The 12,878-nt window shown below is 53.5% G+C and overlaps 5 protein-coding genes across 5 annotated transcripts; 4 read left to right on the top strand and 1 right to left on the bottom strand.

Moving 5' to 3' along the window:
* Nucleotides 1-113: 113 nt before the first annotated feature.
* K489DRAFT_380160 (uncharacterized protein) lies at nucleotides 114-5,744 on the top strand. The gene is made up of 4 exons (XM_033604823.1): nucleotides 114-479; nucleotides 833-2,319; nucleotides 2,368-2,477; nucleotides 2,524-5,744. Exons 1-4 carry the CDS (start codon nucleotides 242-244, stop codon nucleotides 5,390-5,392), a joined length of 4,704 nt encoding a protein of 1,567 aa, XP_033459817.1. The 5' UTR covers nucleotides 114-241; the 3' UTR covers nucleotides 5,393-5,744.
* Nucleotides 5,745-6,395: 651 nt separating this feature from the next.
* K489DRAFT_356818 (uncharacterized protein) lies at nucleotides 6,396-8,350 on the top strand. Its single transcript, XM_033602545.1, has 2 exons — nucleotides 6,396-8,093; nucleotides 8,161-8,350. The coding sequence occupies exons 1-2, from the start codon at nucleotides 6,577-6,579 to the stop codon at nucleotides 8,288-8,290; spliced, it is 1,647 nt and encodes a 548-aa protein (XP_033459816.1). The 5' UTR covers nucleotides 6,396-6,576; the 3' UTR covers nucleotides 8,291-8,350.
* A 346-nt stretch (nucleotides 8,351-8,696) lies between these two features.
* On the top strand, nucleotides 8,697-9,739 carry K489DRAFT_409900 (uncharacterized protein; the record flags this gene model as incomplete). Its single annotated transcript, XM_033607640.1, has 2 exons — nucleotides 8,697-8,778; nucleotides 8,835-9,739. The coding sequence occupies 2 exons, from the start codon at nucleotides 8,697-8,699 to the stop codon at nucleotides 9,737-9,739; spliced, it is 987 nt and encodes a 328-aa protein (XP_033459815.1).
* A 661-nt stretch (nucleotides 9,740-10,400) lies between these two features.
* K489DRAFT_388686 (NmrA-domain-containing protein) lies at nucleotides 10,401-11,563 on the bottom strand (the record flags this gene model as incomplete). The annotated part of the gene is made up of 2 exons (XM_033606434.1): nucleotides 10,401-10,869; nucleotides 10,923-11,563. 2 exons carry the CDS (start codon nucleotides 11,561-11,563, stop codon nucleotides 10,401-10,403), a joined length of 1,110 nt encoding a protein of 369 aa, XP_033459814.1.
* A 191-nt stretch (nucleotides 11,564-11,754) lies between these two features.
* K489DRAFT_401336 (uncharacterized protein) lies at nucleotides 11,755-12,835 on the top strand (the record flags this gene model as incomplete). Its single annotated transcript, XM_033607018.1, has 3 exons — nucleotides 11,755-12,057; nucleotides 12,171-12,183; nucleotides 12,642-12,835. 3 exons carry the CDS (start codon nucleotides 11,755-11,757, stop codon nucleotides 12,821-12,823), a joined length of 498 nt encoding a protein of 165 aa, XP_033459813.1. The 3' UTR covers nucleotides 12,824-12,835.
* Nucleotides 12,836-12,878: the final 43 nt, after the last annotated feature.

Below are 12,878 nucleotides of genomic sequence, written 5' to 3'. Positions count from 1 at the left end.
GACTGATGCCAGCGGACTACGCACGAGACCCCACGACACTGGACAGGCCAGTACATAGAGGCTCACGCCTCATCACCGGTCCGTTTGTTGCCTCTTCCTTCCAATTAGACGAACTTTCCTGAATCTTCGCTCGACGGTGCCAACTCGTCGCACAATTGCCCGTCGGGTCACATTTCCCGAGTATACTCATTTCTGCGAACCGCCACGTGCGACATGGTCTGATTCGTGTGCGCCTGCTGCGATGCCCAACGAGGATTCACCATCGTCAAAAGAGGCAGCCCTGCCCGCGTCAGCAGTCGTGACGACAACACCAATGACCACGGCGGAGGCGGTGGTGGAGAGCGACGAAGCCGACGAAGCCAAAGAAGCGTCAACACCGTCGGCGCCAGCGACAGCAGCGCTGCCTCCGGTCTCAGCAGCGTCGACCACATCAGCACCCGTACCCGCATCCGCGCCGCCGTCACCGCTGGACGCATTTCGTATGTCCCCATCCTGTCGTCCCTGCCTGGCTTTTCCCCCTGCCCTTGTACACGAGGTTCATTCTGCCCTATGATTTTTTATCGTCACCTCTACGGTAGTGTTGCACGCACGTATTCGCCCAGCTTGTTTTGCTGGCTGACTGCCGTATACCCTACTTGTCGTGCGGTAGTTTGCTGCACTATGCTCGTCTCGCTCCTGCACGAACCAATCAAGCACCCATGTCGGCTGTCGTCCTCTGACACCTCACTGTATCCGGAGCATGTACATGTTGATGAGCTGGCAACCGCTGCGCGCCCGCAGAACCATCTCTCTATCCAACCATAGCGGCTGGCTAATGTTGCGTCTGCTGCAGCTTCGTCCTCAACACCTCAAGAAATATCTCGCCATGTTTCCCGTTCATCATCGCCCGGTATTTCTCGCTTGGATGGCACGCCGTCGCATCTCCTCAAACCTCTCCTCTCCCTCTCTCACTTCTCCACTCCTCCTCCCGCCGTCCCTGTTGCACTCCGCTCTCCCTCCCCGGCCCTGCAATCTCCGGCCTCCCCAAGGATACCGTCTTTATTTCCTCCGGAGGTGCGTGGCCGGCCCGGGATGTCCGAGGAAAGGATGGATGCCTCCACGATGGTTCCAACGCCGACGGACGAACGTGCCGTGGCAGCTCCGGTCGCAGATTTGCAGGACTCTCCCAGGACACAAGTGCCAAGGTCGAGCGATGAAGCGATGGCCCAACCGTCTCTTATTGATTTGTCCGTCATGAGTGTCGGTCAATTAATTCGTTCGCAAAGATATCATCGACGAAAGACCCACCTGGCTCAGGAAAACCTCAACCGGCTCCAGACAGCCGCGGCTCGAACGGTTCGCTTGGCTTGTGCTGCACGCTCGGCCCATCGTACATTCGCCGAATGTATCAGACTGGAAGACAAAGCCAACTTTGCCAATCTTTTATATGCTTTCCATGATGCTTCCGATGCCTGCTTCTTCCCGGCCGACTCCGTCGATTTGGATATTCACGAAACGCCGCTGTTAGGACCCGGTGTATCTTTCCTCGATGGCCTTTCCTCTCCTTCTCGTGATACAGTTCTGGACCTGCTGTCCAGGTTGAGGTATGATGGAGCATTCGTTGCTGACCGCTTGTCCTCCCTTACGCAAGGCGAGGCTACAGCATTACTTTCTAATCGTTGCAACCCTCGTTCCACGGAGACTTCAATCTTCGGTGGCATGTCCAAGGTCAGTCCGCGGGCTTCCAGCGCTTTGGGTCCTCTCGCGGAGTCTCAAATGGAGCTGCTAGCATCGCAGGGCTTTGGCAGTCCGTTAGAAATGTTGATATACGTCCCGAGGAGTGTTACGAAAACCGACCCAGGAGAAGATGATATGTCGACCGAGGTCTGGTCCCATGTGTGTGCTAGAATGATCACCGATCGCAACCCGGTGTGTGAAAGATTCCTTTCTACAGTGTTCGACGTTTTTGCACGAATGTGCCCCTGGCCTGGAAAGGAACGTCTTGAAGTTTGGATGCTTCAAACACTCCAGCAGGGAGCATTCCTGCTGGAAGGTCCACCACCAAGGACGTTCCGCGCCCGCATGGAAGGTGAGAAGGACGGCGGAGATGAGTATGATGCCCGCAAGGATGCATTTTATTCAAAAAGTGCACAGTCTTTACTGGAGCTACTGGCCGACCCAAATGGAGCGAGCGTCCTGCCACCGGGAGCTCTAAGGATATGTCGCGCCACGAGCTCTAACCTACAGGCATCACCCGAATTACAACATGACTACTCACATGCAGTGCTATTGAAATGGCTCACTTCAGATTTCCTGATAGACGCTATTGTGGCACCTGAGGTAAGTGAAGCCTTCATACATGTGCTTCTTCACAGCTGACGTAGACAGGCCCATGGAATGTTGACTGACCATCATTTGTCCGATGTGGCTCGTCAACGGATTCTTCTTGAAGTGGCGAAGAAGTGTCGGGAAGTCGTATATAATGTCTTGTATTCATGGTAAGCTATGTTCAGCATTTTACGGAATTTATGCTGATGAGCACAGGCGAAAATTTGTCGGCATTGTCTCGCCAGAGATGACCCGCTCTGTGCATGCTGTACTGCACAGACTGCGACACTCGCCGTCCGCTGTCAGTCTGAACGCGGTGCAATCCGTTCGACTGTCACCTAAACAGCCGATACGGGCGGAAAAATTTCTCGTTCTCTCTGTGACGGAAGCTCTCTCTATCGTCAATGCGCTTTATCCACGGCAAAGACCATCGTCCGCCTCCTCAAATTCTAAGCATTTTAGATCAGGCCCAGGGTCGTCGGCATCTTCAATATCGGGATTATCACTTTTTGGCAGCCCTGCCAAGTCAATGGAATCGCGCGAAGTTTCCAGTTCGTGGATGCCTGCAATTCCGCCGCATGTCGAACCTACGCGAAGAGACCGTGTGCCCGAACAAGCCTTGAAGCCAGAGGTTTATATGGAACTAGAAGAAGTTGCTGCCATAACCACCCGGACCTCAAGGCAATACTGGAACGTTGTTCTCGCGCGCTCTCGGAGCCCAAATTTATGCACAATGCACCAGGGATGGGCCACCCTTTCTGACGGTACTATCGTCCAAGACAATTTGAATGGCCCGGACATGCCGGGAAGCCCCATTGGTCTCCCTCTTGGGGAAGCGTTCCATGCGGCGAGAGAAGCTGTCGACATAATGCTACAATACGCGACCGTGAATGACTACATGGACAGCACACCAAGCCCTGAACACGATAGCAAGCCGCATGACCAAATTCAATCATTGTTCAGCCAGATCATATCTGACGAGCAAGAAGGCTCCGAGTTTCTATCGTCCCATGCATGGCATTGCAGACTCCAGGACTTCCTAGCTTTCGCCCCAGTAGGCAGTGATCCAGAGCTTGTGCACCTTCTGCTTGGCGACATCGCACGATCTGTCCAGCGGTCTATGGAACGATTTCAAATCCACCAGGCAGGATGCGAACATTGGGCATATCTCCTACGGCCTTTGACCAAACTCCGAAGCGAACTTATATTCTCGACTGCCGATCTCAATGAACGTTTAAGGGACAAGATGTGGTACGTAGCTGACGTAAGGGCATCAGCACAGTTCAACGATGCCATTGCGGTTATGAAAGCGCTACGCACCATGGGCAAAGCCAAAAAAGGTGCTCACTCCAATATTCCGTCTGCCGCACGACCATGGAGCTCCACAAGACCATTGGGGGTGAGCTTGCACCTGAAATCTGATGAACAAATATTTGAGCTGCTCAGTGCGAAGGTGTCGCGCGGCGGTCCGAACAAACTCACCGACGATATGGCTCGCTTGACCTCTGTTTGGATGGAGCGCCAAGGTATCGACAATCTTTGCGCAGGTGAGGAGCGACTTCACAAGCTCTGCATGGAGATCAGGAAATGTGTCGATGCTAGCACGGCCAAGGACGCAGCAGAAGATTGCTCACTGGGCGGGAATGTTCTGTTCGCTAGGGATGGCTCTGTACCACCTCGGCCGGCTCTACACTTTACCCCGTCAATGCTGTCTCTGAGCAGTCAACATAACTCTACAGGGACCGTGAGATCGCTCAACCTGCACAGCAACGCTCGAAGCCTGGATGCAATTTCAAACGCTTCTCATACTCTATCAAGCATGAGCTCCCGCGACTATCTCGACTCTCGCAGCCCGACGCTAGCCACGCGCTCTTCCACGTACTCCAATGCTACCACAGAAGCGGCAACTGCTTCGAGCGTCACAAGCATGGGTACTTCGAACACTCAATCAGCGTATACCCCGACGGCGCGCGGACGATCTGGCAGACATAGGCTGCTGCACCCAAATGCAGCCGATCGACTCCGGGAGAGGCTCACTAGCCTTTTGGTCAGCGACCTCACAGCACACTTGTTTGTCGATGGCAGCGAGACAGATCGCGCCTTCAACACAGGTCTTGCAGCCGACATTGTTGAGAAACACCGCCGTGCCACCACACAAATTCGGTTCAACGCCTACGCTGCTCAGACCGGAGCAGATCTTAGATCAACATCACCTATGTCGATTTCAAAGTTTGATTACAACGCTGCATTTGCAGGACTCTTACGAAAATTTTCGGCTTTCTCAAACCCTGCCACGAAGCTCGCTTGCTTGTATGATATGGATAGATTGATTGTGCCGTACATGGCCGAGCGATTGGACGAAGAACTGTCGCAGTCCTCGCATAGCACCTCGGGCGCCACACCAACTTCAGAATCGCGCCTGCGCGCCAAATACACGACCGAAGCGAATGTACGCGGCTTCCGCGATATCTTCTCCCAGGCCTCCCTGCGGCCGCTGACCATTTTCCGCGATCTACAATTCATTGCAGCTCTGACGCCCTCCTCGGTCTTGCAGAACACTGCCTCTGGCAAGGCCTTTTGCAACGCTGCTGTTGCGCTAATGGACCTCAAGCACGAGGCCAGAACCATCATGATTGAGACCGCAGATAGTATCATTGCGCATGTCACGAGTCGCCGGGGTCATGAGCGAGCGTCGTCTACCGCGCAGCTGCAACGTGATGAAGCAGTCTTCAGCACGCCGGCACGCACGCCGCCAGCCGCGGACATTACACGCTATGGTATGGCCGATGCTGCATATTTGCTGCAAATCGCGGCAAAGGAGGGTGATGCCGTCGCTCAGCGCGAGTTAGCCACGCTGTACCTGACGCATCCGGAAGTCATGGACCTAATCATCGCACCCTTTTCATTGCCACGTGAGGTTTTCAAAGAAGAGTTAGAAACCAAGTGGCGTCGCAGTCAAGATCCGAAGCGGTATGATCCCGTCACCATGTGCGTTGCTCATCATTGGATGAGCCTCAGCGCAAAAGGCGGTGATACCTTGGCGACCGAGTTCTTACGCCAGCGGGAAGAGATGGACAGTTTCTAGCATCGATCGTGTTCGCATCTTGTCGACTTCTATCCATGCTAGATTACGCACTTGAGAGAGGCATGGTTTGTCTTCGCGACATATACAATACAGTGGCGCTGGCGCAATTGTACATTTGAGGAGACGCACTTTTACTGTTTTGGCACATGTCGGGATTGTGATACCCAGTGGAGGACTGTATGGATGCCGAGGAATTATTGTCGGAAAACATATATACATGCCTTTGTCTTTCTATGTTTCGCTCGCTTGTTATGACGAGTCCTAAGGTTGCATACGAGTCACCAGTGATCACACAGCGGACTGTGTTGGGTCACGCACTGGCGCTACAATAATTGTTAAACACATTCCAAGGTTCTTCACTTCACAGTGCCGCGACATGGTACTGCGCAAAAATCCTGCTTATCAGCAAAACGGATCGCGCGAGTGAGCAATGTAACGCTACCCACATATGCAACGCTGGCGTCAGAAGCAGGGAAACGCCTTATCTGGATGTGGCTGTCGATAGATTTGCCACTGCTTCCCGCTGATGAATAGTAATAGGCGTCCAGCTTTCAAGGTTCGGAGATTGGGGAGGATTGCTCCAGAACTGTTGTTATTATACGCAGAAAGTGCAAAGGGAAATTCATCACGCGCGGAGGTCTGTCCACTTGCAGACAGGCGGCGGATGGGACGGTAGCCATGGTCCTTCCTTCCGTGCGCATTTCTAGAAACCCTCACAATGGCGTGTTTCTTGAATACATACTGTACACTAAACGGCCCTATCGACAAGAGATGCTGCAATCGCCGTTTCATCGGACGTGTAGAAACAACACACAGCATGAACGTTGATCATCTCAGTGATGATTGCCCAGGTGGCAGGAAAAGACGGAGTCGCGCGTGAGAACCACGGGACGCACGACTGGTAGGAGATAAGCTGGCATTGTTGGCCCGAGCATTCGAGATCTTCGCCCTCACTTTTCCCTTTCTGGGTCTAGTTTCCGTCTCCACGCTGCATCCCTCGTGGCGGCCGGCGACTGTGCCAACCATCTGGGCAACGCTCGCAGTACAAGAATCTGACAGTTGCCCGATTACATTCGAGATCGCATTGCAGACGTTGCCCGATCACATGTGATCCCACCTTGCAAAGTGCGACGTCAATCCCAAGAAGCACCTTTGCAAGTGCCAGCCCACAGCAAATAAGGGAAATGGGATTCGACGAAGAAAAGGCAGTGCCTCATGGCGCCCCGCAGGAGATTTTCGAAGACCAGACTCCGCGACCTCAACGCCCATTGACGGCAGCGGAGAAGCTTGAGGCGACCCGCATCGACATCAATCCTCGCCGCTCATCCAGCGAAGGCGACAGCTCTGCTCCAGAATGGCAAGAAGTTCAAGAGGAGCGGGGCATCCTGGCCCGCCTGCGTGCATTCGAGGCGCTGATGGATAGGAAACTCGGCGTCGAGTCTGAGGCCATCGTGCGCAAGCTTCCCGAGGAGCGCCAGCCTGTCTCATGGGCTGCCAAGCTGAGCATGTTCTGTCTATGGGCCAGTGGAACGATGAACTTGAGCTGCTTCGCGACAGGGTTCCTAGGCTGGAAGTTCGGCCTGACCCTCACGCAGAGCATCTTAATCATTGTCTTTGCGTCGCTGTTGGGTGGTGCTGTGAGCGGCTTCTGCGCGACAATGGGTCCGCAGACTGGCCTGCGACAAATCTCTATTGGCCGCTTCAGCATGGGATGGTACCCCAATAAGATCGTAGCGCTCCTGAACACTATTCAGCAGATCGGCTGGAGCTCGGTCGGCTGCATTACGGGTGGTCTGGCACTGACTGCCGTGTCTGACGGGTCGATATCAATCGCGGTAGGTATCATCGTCATTGCAGTGTGTTCAACGACCATCAGTGTTGTTGGACTGCGCGCCATTCTGGTGTACGAACGATACGCTTGGCTTGTTTACCTTGTCATCTTCTTGGTCATTTACGGCCAGACTGGTCGATACGCCAACGATGCGGTCATGGACGAGTCGGCTCGTATCACTGGCGCAACCCTTAGCGGGACCATTTTGAGCCTGTTCGCGATCGTGTACGGATCATCTGCCAGCTGGGCAACCATTGCATCCGACTACTATGCACATTACCCAGTCAAAGAGAATCGCACCAAGATCTTCATCATGACGGCACTGGGTATCGCGTTACCCACCAGTTTCGCTATGGTGGCTGGGGCTGTCGTAGCTTCTACGCTCAACACTCGTATAGATCTGGCTCAAGTATATGGCGAACAGGGCTTAGGCTTTTTGGTTCAGGAGATGCTTTATCCCCTTGGATTCGCGAAACTCATTCTCGTTCTCCTGGTCTTGTCCGGCATCAACATGAACATCATCAACACCTACTCCGCCGCAATCTCCTGCCAGCAATTCGCGCGTCCCTGCGCGCAGGTACCACGCTTCCTCTGGACGCTTCTTTGCTTCGGTGTCATCATCGCCTTGGCACTTGCCGGCCGTAATGACCTGCTGACCTACCTGGAGAACTTTCTCGCACTTCTGGGATATTGGTGCACGTCCTACTTCGTGATCGTCTTCACCGAGCACTATTTGTTCCGACGAGCCGACTTTGGCAATTACGATCTTGACGGCTGGAACGATCCTGCACGCCTGCCCAGGGGCTATGCTGCGTTTGCTGCATTCTCTCTCGGGGTCATTGCCTGGGTCATGGGCATGGTTCAATCATGGTGAGTCCCATTCCGTTTCACAACCCTCCAATACCCTGACCAGCTCTTCTGACTCTTCTCTTCGTAGGTACGTTGGACCATTGGGCGGACTCATTGGTGATTTCGGCGGTGACGTCGCCAATCAGATGACTTTCGTCGTCACGCTTTTGACGTACATACCTGCGCGATATTTCGAGCTTTCTTACCTTGGTCGATGACATGTGGAATGACCCTTTTACGTAGCATATGCGAATGAAATTTTATGACTTCCAACTCCGCATCTCTTTGTACTCGTAACACAGCGGCTGGTGATACCGGAGGCTGTCTTTCAGATTCCCGTGTTGGAGGAGAAAGGACGACGTAATAATGGGTGGGCTCAATGCAAGAAGAGTGGGCCGTTGTGTGACACCCTTACCGGGCACGGATCACTGTCGCTCTCAGCACTTGGACCCTGATGATGATGTTTTGAGCTTCAAAGCTTCCGGAATTTATTCTTCGCGAATTTTTTGGAGCGTCAAGAATTGACAAAGACTGTGTTAAGATTCGTTTTCATTTTCGAGTGCGAGCAACTAACTACCTATACAACTGCGATACAATTGAACATATCTAAGTATACACCACAACATGGCCGAAGACGCAATTCCAGTTTCATACGAAGACCTCGCTCTGCTCGAGGAACAGTTCGAAGAGGTTGATGTGGAAATTTGTAATCACACTCTAGCCGTCTCCGCGCATGGTAACGGAACACTGACTCCTCAATAGTGCGCAAGCAATATGGTCTCACGAAGGAGCTCTACGCCAAGCGCGCCGAGGCCGCTGCAAAGATTCCCAACTTCTGGCCTCTCGTCATCGAGCAAAGCCCTCTCGAAGTCGATCAGTACATTCAGCCCAACGACTCTAGAATCTTCGTGGAATCCCTTGAAAGCATCGACGTAATTCGCCACGAGCTCGATAACAATTCAAACGGATCTCCCCGCAGCTTCACGCTGAAGTTCACCTTCAAGCCGAACGACGAGTTTGAAGAGACCGTACTAGAGAAGAAATTCGACTACCGCCGCGCGCGCGACGGCGCAACTGGGCTGGTCTCCGAGCCGGTCAAGATCACATGGAAAGAGGGCAAGGACCTGACGGAAGGCTTGACCGACGGTGCATGGGCACTGTTCGAGGCGCGCAAGAAGAAGGGTGACATGACCGCCAAGGACATTCCCGAGTACGATGCTTTGAAAGAGAAGACAGAGCACTGGAACGGTGCCAACACCTCGTTCTTCACCTTCTTCGGCTGGGTCAGCACACGACGATGGGTCAGCGCAGAGGAATCGGCCAATGCCAACGAGGAGTGGGCGGCGCGCCAGGCAGCACGCAAGCGCGGCGAGAAGGTGGATGTGCCGGAGGAGGAAAGCGAGGAGGAGGATGATTCGGACGTTGAGGTGCACGAGAGCGGTGAGGATCTAGCCATCAGCTTTGCGGACGACATCTGGCCCAATGCCATCAAGTTCTTCACGATGTCGCAGGAGATCGAAGAGATGTCCGACATGGAATTCGAGGACGGCGACGACGAGGATGACGATGATGATGAGGGCGAGCCGGTGGACATCCGCGCCTTGGTCGGCAAGGGTCGCAAGCGTGACAGCGACATTGGCCCTTCAAGTAAGAAGCAGAAGAATTAATTTTGCCTGCGCGCAAGATGCGCATGAGGCTGCCCATAGAGGATGAGTCGACGGATGCGAATTCTCATGATATCATGATCAAACGAACAAGTCGCTCGGAGGAGCTGCCTGCAGATAGCATTCTAGGATCACAAAAGTAATAATTTCCTGACGTTTCCCAATAATTGCGGTGATGGGGACACGTGTCGGCACACCAAACAATCATTCTCCTACTAATGCCGAACGCAAGGGTCTCTGATCGTTGAGTCGTCCGGTTGCGATCTCTATGGCGCTTTCGACAGTCGAATCCAACATTCGTTCTTTATTGCGATTACACAGGAACTTCGCTGAAACCAAGATGAGAAGTATATCTCCACTCGCCAAGATGATTTCATGAGAGCAGGCCCGCATTACAAACTCCAAGCTTTTTTCGAACAAGATTCCAATCACCACGCTTTTTCCTTCCTGGCCAGCTGAGCCGCCAAATCAACAAACCCAACTCCCAAAGGAGAGTGCGCGCGGTCGCCCTGGTTCCCCATTAATTCGTCGTAGCATAGCGCAGAGGTACAGCAAGTCAAGGTGACCACGGCTTGTTGCAACGCATATGCGGCTCAAGTTGCATAGTTGAGTCAAGCAAAATGATTCCAAAAGTTCTCGTGTCCCCTCCAAATTCACTTTGCGATCAACAACTTCCCACAAAGAAATTGCCAGCACCGCTCTCCGGGTGAGCATACGGCGTGTGAGTTCCAGCGATGCGCAAGGGTGTGCTTGAGCCTCCCGGCGTGGCCGGCGGAGTGTTGTCACCGAAGCCGTTGGTCTCGCCACGAGAGTTGTTGTCCTCGTCGACCATGTAGCGGAGCCCGTTGGCATATTCTTCGTCTAGAAATGCTTCCTGGGCGTACTCCTCGATGCTGCGGAATCCCTCCCAAACGCTCCGGCCCTCATTAGGATATTCAAGGTCGGGTCCAAAGTACGGCGCGCGTTTCCAGCCGAGCGTTTCTTGGAGAATCTCGAGGTGCTCGCGATAGCCGCTGGGTGTCGATACTGCGATTTTGACGGGCCCGTGGACATATCGGACAGGTCGTCCGACACCTCGCGCGAATTTAGCGCAAACTTGAGGTGGTGTGAGCTTCTCGAAAGCGATAGTCACTCTTTTGACATAGTCAGCAAATTGTGTCTTTGGGAGTGCGGACTTGGAACCAACCTTTGTCCTTTCCAGTGATTGGCGCCCATCTTGAAGATCTGTAGCAAAGCTGGGCCTACGTCGTGTTCCGCGTCAAGCCAAGGTAGTGGGTCATCAGGATGGAACGGTGCTTGCCAAACGAAGCTGCCATCTTCTTGTAGCTCCATTTGGAAAAGTGGATAGGGAAGCGAAGTGAAATTATTGTTGTAAATTCCGGTGTAGATGAACGTTGCAGGAATGTCTATCTGACGCACGTAATTCTCGATTGCGAACTTTGTCGACCAGAATGGCAAGCCTCTCCAGTCTTTGCCAAAGGATGAGTGGTCCGGCATGCTAGAGTAAATGTAGTGGGTGATGCCAGCCTTCTTGGCGGCTTCTGCGCATGCCTTTCCAATAGCGACCTCGTCTCCCCAGTGCGTGGTATTGATGAATGCGATCTTGACTCCCTCGAACAGGCGGGCGAGTAGACTCTTGAGATTCGGTCCGGTGAGGTCACCTTCGATCAACTCGACATTCGGCAGCTCCGCCAGCTCCTCGGCGACGAGACCCTCATTGCTGCGAACTTGTGCGCGAACTCGCCAGCCGACGGCGGACGCGGCACGGACGAACGAGGCGGCCTGTCTTCCGGTCGAGTTGATGGTGGCAACAGTCTTCGCGTTCATTACAAGAGCGGCATTGGTTGATGACGGAAAATACGACGTGGAGGATCTCGACAGAAGACGTCAACCGAAACAAGGGGCGTTTTTGAAACACGCAATCCAAGATAGCGGCAGTCGCGAGGAGTGTTGGTGTTCAAGCTCTGTTATTAGAGTCCACGGCCAGCCTGGTGCAAGATGAGTTGCGGTTTGTCACGATGTGGGTGCTGCACCGCAATGGTTACCGTGAAATTTTCTACGGCGGCACCGGTTCTGTGGAGATCACGTTGTTAGCTAGCAGAGGATCCGGTGTTTGTCAAGGGTGGTTTGGTTTGGAGCCGGAGTGGGATCAAGAAGGCGCCAGCGATGTAGCCAACGACCTGTTCGAGGCAAGCTGGATAATGAGACACGAGCCGTCCGATAGGGATCGCAGCTTGCACCTGGAGCTTTTTTACAATTATTACATATTACAAGTGCGACTAAGCACTAGCGGCAAGGCAGGTTTCTGGTCAAGCATCCAGGTATGTACAGTAGATCCGAAATCTCTGCCGGCGTCGTGGTGAGCAAGATAGGTGCTGTATTGACTGGGATTTGTACAATGTATGTGTGTGTCATGGTTTGTCAATATACCTAGGTACTAGGTAGGTGTGAGTGTGTCTGTGCGATGAATGATGAGTGAGGGCAGGTGATTGTGAGACGCCCGTCTGCAAACACCCACACGCAGAAACCACCACTTTGCTCTTCGCATTGATCATTTGGCAGCCATGGCGAGCAGAGCAGAACAGAATACACACGCGCGCGCCCCGAACTTGGCTGGATCGGCCAACCTTGTTGGGTAATTGTGTGATGTCGTCAAGGGGAATAGGTGAGAACGTCGGGCGGCTCGGCAGCTAGAAAGAGCTCGAGGCGTCTGAAGAAAGCGACTAATCCATGCAGATGCAGCCCGACACAAAGCTTTATTACGGCGGCGGACATGTGTTAGGCTTTTGATGGTCCATGTTGTCGTGATGATACACTGCAGTTGGATATGTAAGAGTAACTAAGTCTGTACAACAGCATCGCAACACACTCCATCTATGTGATGTACCGTGTCTCGCTATTGTAGTCGCACAACAGCGCCGTCTGCGAGTTCGTGCTGTCCGCCGCCGCCGCCATCGCCGACGCCCTGCTGACGATTGGGGGGCGAGCATCGTGATCATCCAGCACGGCGTATACTGTACGAAGAGAGAGGGGACCTCGAACAGAGCTGGCGGCGGAGCCGAAAACTCTATGCCATGGACTCTATAGCAATGCCTGATGCGGTTTCCTCATCCATGCGAGACAACACACACGGGAGGTATGA

The sequence above is a fragment of the Dissoconium aciculare genome, assembly GCF_010015565.1.
Source record: "Dissoconium aciculare CBS 342.82 unplaced genomic scaffold K489scaffold_6, whole genome shotgun sequence".
NCBI classification, from domain to species: domain Eukaryota; kingdom Fungi; phylum Ascomycota; class Dothideomycetes; order Mycosphaerellales; family Dissoconiaceae; genus Dissoconium; species Dissoconium aciculare.
Note: the sequence above shows the minus strand (reverse complement) of the source record. Positions and strands in the feature narration are given on the sequence as shown.